At 42.5% G+C, this 10,630-nt stretch overlaps 1 protein-coding gene across 1 annotated transcript; it reads right to left on the reverse strand.

Annotated features, from left to right (window-relative positions):
• Positions 1-8,320: 8,320 nt before the first annotated feature.
• Positions 8,321-9,884, reverse strand: LOC119187877 (uncharacterized). The gene is made up of 2 exons (XM_037435982.2): positions 9,295-9,884; positions 8,321-8,698 (listed from the first exon to the last, which is right to left on the reverse strand). The coding sequence occupies exons 1-2, from the start codon at positions 9,780-9,782 to the stop codon at positions 8,611-8,613; spliced, it is 576 nt and encodes a 191-aa protein (XP_037291879.1). The 5' UTR covers positions 9,783-9,884; the 3' UTR covers positions 8,321-8,610.
• Positions 9,885-10,630: the final 746 nt, after the last annotated feature.

Below are 10,630 nucleotides of genomic sequence, written 5' to 3' on the forward strand. Positions count from 1 at the left end.
TCAAGCAGATGTATTGGGGCAACATTTTCATGTTGTATCCAGCTAAGCAAACTGTTTAGCAAAATTTTATTGGGATTTTATAGACTCGCAAAGTGCATTTTGCCGTCGTCCATGTCAAGTCCGAATCGACAGCATCACCCTGCCAGTCGTATATGCTCTATGTACGAGCGAGAGCTTATAGTTCAGTCAACAAATACGAACTTTGATCAGAAGGGCATTGGCATGCACGCTCTCTCGACAGAGATCAGTAGACTGCTCCTACCCTTGTCCATGCTATGCGCTCACCGCTTCGCTCTAAGGCCACAGACTGCATGAAAACCACTTTGCTTACTGGAGCGGCTGTATTACCTATTGCGAGGTTGGCAACCATTTCAGGCAGAGGGCCGATTTGTGTCAAGTCGGCCATCAAATGGGGGAAAGAGAAAAGAAGGGGTGTGGAGGCATTGCAGACAAAGTGAGAAACATTTTGGCGAATTGAATATAATGTACAAAAACTGGATAGGTCTGCTGCAGTAGTCAATGGCTACGTTGCTTATCTACTGATGATAATACCCTTTTCATGCTGCTTGATGTCGACAGAGCACTTGCTCCAGGCAAAAAGACAGCACCTGGTCTTGACAAAAAATATTATACAGTGCTCACTCATCGGTCCCCAATAGCAGTGGAGGATGCATCCTGACTGGAGCCAATCAGCATATACGTCCTGATGGCGTGTGCTAGCATGGTCACACCAGAAAGGATTTGCACATGTTTGCACAGGAGAGCAAGTCCGGCCACACTAGCCATGTCTACTCTGATGCCGCTGAGCTGTGGTTCTTGGGGATTGAGTTGCTCCAGGATCAGAACGGTGTGTGAGCTGAGGAATACATGCAAAGTGGAGGCATCTCAACCCCCATGGGCTGTTGTCAGCCACCAAGAGTTGGAGGGTTGAGGTTGTGGAGTCATGACCAACCTTTTTTATGCACTCGTGCAATGTACATTGCGTGCGTCTTCTCGTGTAGAGATGACAAGAGCAGAACTAAAAGCTGCTCATACAAAAAAAAAAATGTATTTAAAAGGGTCTGCAGCTACTGTAGAGAGTTTCCTTGATGAATGTTGGCTTCTCTGGAAACTCAGTTCCAAACGTTTTCGCTCAGACAGCCATTGGAGAAAATATGGTGGGGCAGAGTTGGATTCGTGGCGAAATAACATAGAATCACCACTCACTTAGACTCACAGAATGGTATTTATTGGGGCTCACTTGAGCTCTAGCTCACCAAAATTATTAGGCACCCTACATGGTGGATCAGCATTTTATGTGCAAAAGTGCATTTCAATGGGGACGAAATATAAAGTGTCTCATTTACTTAGGTGTAGGTGCACAATAAGAACCTCAGGGGGTCAAAATCAACAGAGACCTTTCACCACAGTGTGGCTTATAATCATGTAGTTTTTGTGCATAGAACCCTCAAGCTTAATTCTTCGTTAACATTGCAGAGACACACTCGCGAGAATTCTACTCAGCCAAGCACACTCACACTTGCCAGTGAGTCAACTAATGAGTTGACTATGTCAGACTTATGTTTACCTATGCATATGCCTGCTTTGTGCTGCAATATCTGCCGAGGCTTCAATATATTTTGCATCATACCAGAATTCCTGAAATCAGTACCTTTACATATGCACAGGCTGGGAGTGAGTTCTCATGTACATATCATGGTCTTGTACACTCTGGTACCCATGGATGGATTGAAAACATCTTATCGCCACACTTGCGGGCGCTGTGCATCTAGTACGGGAAACCCCGCTAATACGTACCTGCCGGGGATGATGACATAAGTACGCACTAAACGTATCAACCACCAGCTACAAACTAGCATCCCCTGACGTGCGCCATCGCCGCCAACAAACTAGAAACGCAGTGCCGTGGGAAATATTGCCTAAAGTACCCACCACGAAGCCATTTCTTTCTTTTTGCCAAGGTACAGAAAAGTGTCTGACTCTCAAAGAACCGCCCGATAGCTCATGATCGAGACGCCGATGAGCATTTCGAAACCACCGTGGGATCCGGGATATATGCAGCGTGGTACAGCGACAGAACCATGAAGGAAGGAAACAACTTTCCTTCCTGCGTGGACAGAGCGGACACAATCGGCTGTCCGTGATACAGTTGTTCCGCGGTCTGCTTCTAAGCAAAAACTTACGCAGTTTTCTTTTTTTTAAACGCTGTACAGTCGCAGAGAGCCAAATCGTTACTGCATGGCTAGTTGCGTGCAGCGCTTCGCTCACTCTACGCACACCGTGACAGCCGATCCGCTTGCTGCACAAATTTGACGACTAGCCTGCTGGGTTAACGAGTCACCGAAGAGCTTTCCGCAAGCAATGTGTTCTCCGACATGCTCTAGCAGTCCTGGTAGCGGACGAAAGCGCATTTGGGCTGTCACTAAATAAAAGTGTGCAGCACGGTAACAGCAGCCCGCTTTACGGTGTGCGTGTTGGCATAATACAGCAATGTTTCTTGGTGCCCGCGATCCACAACGCTAAACTCCGTGACAGCGAGCTGCTTGAATTTTTGTAAAGTGGTGCGCACTTGAACACGCTCCTGCAAAACGAAGCGGTAGCGATCGGCGGCCCAGCGCGTTCAGGTATAGCGGCCCACTAAACGCGTGAAGTAGGCCTAAAGTGACGCTACGCCACACGTGTGCCTGAGCAAATAACCGCGGATGCTTACTGTGATAAGGCTTTTCGACTGCGATAAGTCACTCCGGCGCGTTTGACGGTGGTTGCCACCTCGCCTTCGTTGCTGCAATCGCGCGGAACTTATTGGCTGATCTCCGCTCGCACCAACATGACGGAAAACCGTTCACGGCACATTGTGGCGTCTGCAAGTTCAGCGGAGCAGTAAAATTTTGTCGTGCAAAATATTATTGCGGTACGCAGTTAGTGCGCACTAACCGGAAGGCATAGGCCGAACACTACGGCTTTAGCGGTCCGCGAACGCATTAGTCTCTCTGAGACTCGGTCGGGGATTCGTCGCAAATAAGTTTTAACCGTTAGTATGCTTAAAGCGGGTACGCACGAGGTTCGACTGTAACTGTTTTTCTGCCAATACCCACTTTATTCATCTGATAAACAAAATATACATCCTTGTTTTTTTCTTTTCCATGGTCATACTGACGGCTTTCAACTCGGGTTTCTTCTCCTATACGATCTCTAAACTTGGCAGGCACACTCACGGAGATTGCCAACCAAGTGGATTCGGGCTCCTTCACATGTTGTAAACAATCCAAATAATGGGCAAAGATTTGGGAAGCTATAAGGTACAACTCTCCATGCTCAGGGTAATCATTCTGTCCTAGTTATGCATTCTCTGAATTCATTATTATTATTATCTTCTAAGCATACTTTGCTTAGAAAAGACATGATGCATGGCAGGATAGGCCTCATGCTGCCCCTGAAGAAAACAAGATGATGTCAGCAACATACAGCAAATGTGAGAAGACTAATGGCGATGAACACTGGCACTTACACATTAACATAACGAAATCAGGAACCATGTGTTCAAAATGACTCTGCATGCTTTTTTGTTAGTTCAAACCTGAAACACCGAATCCACTCATGACATTCAGTGCCGTCAGAATATTTAGATAGTTTGGGACTCTGACCTCATAATACACAGGCCCATCCTGAAAAAGCATTAACAATAAAATCATTAAAAGATGTCAAATTTGTTAGGAACATCAGATTGCTGTGGTGAGCGTACTGCTACTTTTTTATTCATGTATTCATATATACCCTAAAGGCCTGTTCGGGCATTACATAGGGGCCTTTTAGTTGCACAATGAATTTGCATATCAAAACATTGTTACTATATAATGAAAATGGTAAACAGAGTAAAATACTTCCACAGACAAAGATGCAAAAGCGGAAAAAATTGGTGACATGAATGAAAACTCAAGAAAAGAGACACGGCTATAGTGTGAAAAAGTATTAAAAAATATACAGAAAATTGCCATGAAAAAAACAGTGAAAGAAGAGTAATAATAAATACATACATGCACATACAAACACGTGTAAATCGGTCAGTCAAATGTCCAAGAAAATATTCAACTCGTTGACAAAAGCAGCGTGATCAATGATGGAAGCAATGTTCCCCGGCGTGTCCCAGTGATGTATGACTCGAAGTAATGGTGATTGTTGATGCATATTTGTGCGTGCAAAGTAAGGCTGTATTTTGAATTGGTGATTAATACGTTTGGGAATATTGTGAGCTGTGTTTGTGTGGGCTTCACAAAATCGGGATTTACTGTGATAAAATGTATGAAAATGTGACAACAGTCACGACAGTCTACGTTGTTCAAGAGGGGGTAATGAAAGTGAGTGTTTAATATCTGTAAAGCTGTAGTTTCGAGAATACTACTTGACAATAAATCTTGATGCTTTATTTTGTGTTTATTCTAGTTGATCAATGAGATATGATTGATGTGGGTTCCAGATGATGGATACATATTCAATCTTTAAAAGAACAAGTGTAATGTACGCTAGCATTTTAGTGGTAGAGTTCACCAAGTACAGGTTTCTTTTAATAAATCTTAGTGTTTTTAATGCCTTACTAGTTATGAAATCTATATGCTCATTCCATAACAGGTCAGACTGTTATGGAATGACAAGTAGACTGTTAAGTATCTCAGAAATTAATTCTGAGATACTTAAACATGGATACTATTTCAATGGGGACACCTTGAACTTTATATTGGCTCAGTTCTATTTTATTTGCTCTTGTAAATGTCATGGCCTTAATTTTGGAGGTGTTAATTTGCATTTGCCAATGGTAACACCAAGTTGAAATTTTATTAAGAGTGAACTGTAATGATTCATTAGGTTGGGTGCTGTCAATTTTTCTGTAAATAATGCAGTCATCTGCAAATAATCTGATTGTAGATGATAAACCATGTCCAATGTCGTTGATGTAAATGAGAAACAAAATTCGTCTCAGGACTGATTCCTGGGGAATACCATACTTTACAAGTGAAAGTGAATATGTATGTCCATTGTATGACCACTCGGGAGATCCCAGTTTACCTTCGATTGTGAACCATTTTTTATTAATGGTCTTGTGTTACCCGACATGCATCTCAGCATATGTAAATAGACAAGGTTTTTAGGGACGAAGCTCCTAAATGCATGGGTCAGTCTATCCCTTGTATGTACATGACCAACTATAGTTTCACATTTGCCAACTGCCCACTAATTCATCCTTGCAAACATCCCACTACGCCCCATCACTGATCCACCACTTCACCAACCATAAAGCAAATACCGTTAAGAAGAAGCCAATATGAAAAGCAAGATGATCGTGTACTTGTATCCAAGTGTGCGTTAAAGAATCATAGATTGTCCCCCTGTGTCCATTTCTTGTTTGTATGTGACCGCCTATAGTTCCACCTTTGCAAACTGCACACTACTTCGTCCTTGCAAACATCCCACCCACTACACCCCATCACCGATCCACCACTTCTCCGGCCATAAAGCCATTATAATGAAGGGGGAATGGAAGCGACATATAGGTACCACTTACGAATAATTCAAAAATTTCTTGTATAAATATATACAGTATAACGTCTTTGATGATGTAGTGGGCGATATTCGTGGATGATTCACAGTTTAGCGATGAAACCCTAAAGTCCTGCGTCTCACTCATCATCATTCACTCCGGGGATATCCTGTGATTTTTTTTTTTTTGCCAAAGTACGATTCTGTTGAACTATAGTTTCATCAGTAATATGATGTACTTAGATAAAATATGACGGGCAATACTTTGTGACAATCACTGTCAACAGTGAGCTGGACCCCAGACGTGTGCTCTCTAGACTCCACCAGCACTATTTGTTTGATCAGCATATGAGTTATGGAAGTCTATTTGCCAATTCGAATGAAAAAGACTAAAGAAAATGTTCAAGAGATTGCCACTAGTTTGAATGCTTGAGCAGTGGTGCATATTTTGCTTAAAAGAGACATGATGCATGGCATGGTAGACCTCATGCTGCCCCTCAATAAAACATTATCATGTCAGCAACATATATCAAATATGAAAAGACTAATGGTGATGATGCAGACATGCTCAGTTATTGCCACTACACAGAGTGGAAAAGCTAATTTAGGACTGGACTGCTGCCACAGCTTGAAATGGACTGTGTTAGATTATAAATGTGATGCAAACGCCATCTATACTTAGTGGGAAAGTGTCCAGTGGGCTTCAGCCCATTGTTGCAGCTGCTGGTGCAACATTCTTCAAGGTGTGTATTCTACACTGCTATGGCATCTACAGTGACTGAAGGGTAGAATTCTCAACAGCCATCCTGTTATTTATACAAGCTGCAAGTCCTCACAGTACAATATGAACTTTCCAGTCCTTACAATTTTCGCATGAAGAACTTTTGAATTCCAGCAGCAATATAGCGAACATCGGAATGGCCATACAAGTGAGTCATCACAGCAACTGCTGTAAATGTTTGATCTGCAGGTGAACCATCTCTTATCAGCCAAGACAACTGCTACTAGTGCCCTTCAGCAGATTCATTCACATTTTTTTTTTGGAAACACCACATGTGGAGCATTATTCCTAGAGTTGGAAATGGTGTTGCAGCTATGGCTTCAATTTTCTTTAAACTTTAGGAGCTCAGATTAAGCATGTTTTAATATTACAAAGCACAAGATATTAAGAATGCAATGATGAAATTTTTGCAATGACAGTTTTGATGAAATCAGCATTATCTGGTGCATCAAAGCAATTCATTTTCAGGTGTTAGTCGCTGAGAATTACAAGAATGATGCCAATTTAGCATAATTTAGTAACCAATTGCTTGTTAAAGCAGCTCTACATGTCAGTGCCGCTTCAATATTTCTGCTACGCTTTGGAGCAAGTTTACTTTCTACAGCAATAAGCTTTTGTGTCCCACTGGCATGGTGGTCTAGTGGTTATAGTGCTTGACAGTAGACTCGCAGGTCATGGGATGAAATCCTGGCTGCCGCATTTTCGATGGAGGCAAAAATTCTCGAGGCTTGTGTAGTTACGTATAGGTGCACAATAAAGAACCCCAGATGGTCGAAATTTCCAGAGCCCCCTATTAAAGCGTTTCTGAAAAATATGCTGGTTTTGGGATGTTAGACCACAATTATTATGTAACGTTGTCTCTTGAAGCATCCCACTAAACAGTAGTTGTTCATGACTTATGTTCTGCACATTGTGCACAGCATTGAAAATTCTTGAATAAATGGTGTTTAACAGTGTCCCAATTGATAGGACATTACATTCAATGCAAGGCATACTATCAAAAGCTATACCGAGTCGCACTCACCGAGACTGCACCATTTAAGCACATAACTGCTCAAGCTTATGTGCAGTGCTGTGCAACAGCCTGAGAAGTAAGTGGTCTTCCGACTTTTGAAGACAGTAACAGTAGGAAAGGCTAACAATGAGTCATCTTTAGTCGCGTCCATGAGTATCTCCTGTAGAGTTTGTTCAGCAGTTGGGCGTCAAGTCATCATCATAAGCAGGCTATATTATTGTCCACTGCTGGCCAAAAGGCCTCTACTAAGAGCATCCAATTTACAGTTTATGCAAATGACAAGAGCAACTATACCATTAAAAGATGTTTGTAATTATTGGATAGTTGGTGGGTTCAGGCGACAAACGGTCACATGTACATAGCTCAACAGCAGCCTATACGACCAAAATGCACTTGGTTCCTCTCCACGGGCTTTCTTTTTCCTTTCTCAGGGCAACAAAACACCAAAAATCTTTCTGAATAACAAAACCACAGAAAAAATGTTACTTCAAAGGGAGATGTCCTAGCCTCCTACATGTATCTAAGTGTAAATATTTACGCACATGTAAACCTGTCAACCTTAATAATTATGGTGGGGTCAACTCCCCCAGACTTCACTCCAATACCGCACCCCTCATGGCAACGTTTATGATAAATAAGGTGTTCAATTAACACTATTCTTATCTTATTAAAAAATGCTTGCAGAAAGAGCTTCTGTAAGGCTTATGCAAGTAACTGATGCAAGTTTCAGTGGTATGGTATTGACTAGAGCTTTTTACATCAGTAGAAGAGACCAAAACATACGAGATACGGTAATTTATCGGCCATAGATTTCTTACAACTCTCCGAGCTCTCATAAATATGCCTGCTAGAAATTACACAGAATATGCACACAATTCACATGAACTGAGTAAGAACTAAGCATCCAAGGTTCGGTGAAATGGTTCAAGAAATTAGCTCAGCTGTTTGATATTGAATACAGGAGCTCCAAGAGTCACTATAAATTCAACACGGAAGCAAAAAAAAAAAACTTTATCAAGACAGTTCCTACAGAAGAGAGGGCAGTGGTGATTTTCAATCCTCTTAATATGGGAGAAAAAAAAAAAAAAGAAACGGGTACTGCTGCTATGTAGAACTGATGGCACAAATTAAAAAAAAAAATGCTCGGTCTACTCAAGTTTCTGCAACAAAGCACCTTCAGCTGTAGTGCAGATCCTGAGAAGCTTTTTCATTAGCAAAAATTTTGATAGCAGTTTTTTCAATTAGAACAACAGTCTAGCGCGATGCTGTGTAGGCCCATCGTTCACGGATCCGTGACTTCAAGGATCTCATCTTTCAAAAGTGCTTTACGGACAGCTTCGCCCTTCGATGCCAAGATTTCTTCGATGTTCCTGTAAGTAGACAAAACAGCATAAAACCGTACATAGAATTAGCACAATTTGCAAAATGTCCATGTTACACGAAAAACAAGTTAGAACAGTTTATTTAAATGCTTCGAAGCACGCTATTTTAGAATGTACATAATAAATCAACTTACATTATATGACCATAAAATTTACCAGTCCCAACTTAAGCACTTCAGCATGTGAAGCACTCGAAAAAAAAAAATGTCAAGGCCTATATTATCTTTTTTAGTTCGTTATAATTTATCAACATAATGTGCACTCTAACAACATCTGACAAACATATTATTAAATGCCATTATATTTCTCTTTCGCAGCAGAATAGCCACCATGAGCGTGTTCGTAGAAGGCCAGGAATTGTTTTTTTTTCAATTTTGTGGTTGGGAACTGCGTCGCTTAAACAATAGGCGAGCAGCTACATTCGCACTGCTCACAGCTACATTGTAATCCAATACCACTGCAACAAGATTGCATACAAGATAAGTGACCAAAGTATACTTGTCGCGCATTCTTTAGGTATCTCTTCTTTCGATCTGTTTTTAACTAAATTAACTCCTTTACTAGTCACAATCGTGAAAACGTACCTTTTGCCTTCGAGTTCGGGAAACCAGCCCAGGTTATCTGCAATGAGGTGGTGCTTGCTGCAGCCGTGGCACTTGACGATGACAACGCCCTTCTCATAAGAGACCTTCGAAATTAGCTTGGTAACTCGTGTTGAACAGAGTTTGCAAAGGAACGACAGCAGCATACGGCCTTGGAGTTTGGCAACAGGCACCCGTATCTCGTCATTACTTTCGAACAACGTAGACCCACCTAAAGTTTGAGGGCAAGATTTAGCATCAGTAGCCGTGGACAGCGTCTTCACACACACAACCCGAGTGGTCCTGTGGCAATGAACCTGATCGCAGTTGGCACCCCAGAAGAAGGATCTTCGCAATTTGTGATGATGGCCCTCTGCAGCGGCACGCACGCACCCAGCACAGCAACGTTCACACTGCCTCCAAGGCACGTTGGGGGCTCGCAGGCAGAGAAGCAGACTTCGAACAAACATCTTGCCCATCAACTTCGACATCTTCCAAAAGCCAATGTCTGGAGAGAGCCAACGTACGTGCTGCTTTCAATCCAGCCTGATAGGCACCATATTCGATTTGCACGCGGTTGCAATGACGTCAATGATGACGCAACGCATCTCTTTTATTACCGCCTCCTTTCTTTCAATGCCGCCAATGTTAGCGTAAAGAAGGAAACATTCATTTTGATAAAAAATTATCTTATTTCTTCCGCGGGGTCCAGTAAAATAGGACGAGTTAGCAGAGGTAAAGTGTACAGAGCTTTTTTCCCTGATTGTCCTCGATACGTCGGCGCGCCGCCACCGACAGTTTTTGTTGCGCCGACGACGCCAGCTGATCGGCGCGTCGCCGCCACTGCTACCAATGGGTTTTCTCGACGAGCCATTTATGTACTACGATTAAATTTTTTTTAGTATACCTGCCTTTAATCTCGCAGTTTATTTTGTCACTAGTAAATTGCTGGTCCTTTCTCAATTCTAATTGCTATTAGGAGAAAGACCGCGCGTGATCCCAGGGGCGTAGCCAGAAGTTTTTTTCGGGGGGGATTGACATTAACCCGACGGGTGGGGGGGGGGGGGGGGGGGGGGCATAGGCATCAGCTTTCTTCCGTGACGTCACTATCAGAAGTAGTTTAAACAGATGGTGTACATGTATATCAAGTGATAAGATTCCCGCTATCCCCATGCGTAAGGTTGTGAAGAGAGTAATTAAGTAAAAGTACTGTAAGCAGGATTGATTGCTATGTGGGTTTAACGTCCCAAAACAACCATATGATCACGAGAGACGCCATAGCGGAGGGCTCCGGAACTTTAGACCACCTGGGGTTCTTGAACGTGCACCCAAATCTGAG

Source organism: Rhipicephalus microplus, chromosome X, assembly GCF_043290135.1.
Source record: "Rhipicephalus microplus isolate Deutch F79 chromosome X, USDA_Rmic, whole genome shotgun sequence".
In the NCBI taxonomy this organism is placed as follows: domain Eukaryota; kingdom Metazoa; phylum Arthropoda; class Arachnida; order Ixodida; family Ixodidae; genus Rhipicephalus; species Rhipicephalus microplus.

Bases quoted from the DNA above. Each gene is read 5' to 3' on its own strand.
- LOC119187877 (XM_037435982.2), bottom strand. From the start codon at position 9,782: ATGTCGAAGTTGATGGGCAAGATGTTTGTTCGAAGTCTGCTTCTCTGC. The intron at 8,699-9,294 runs GTACGTTTTCAC...GTCTACTTACAG, and splicing joins CCCGAACTCGAAGGCAAAAG to GAACATCGAAGAAATCTTGG.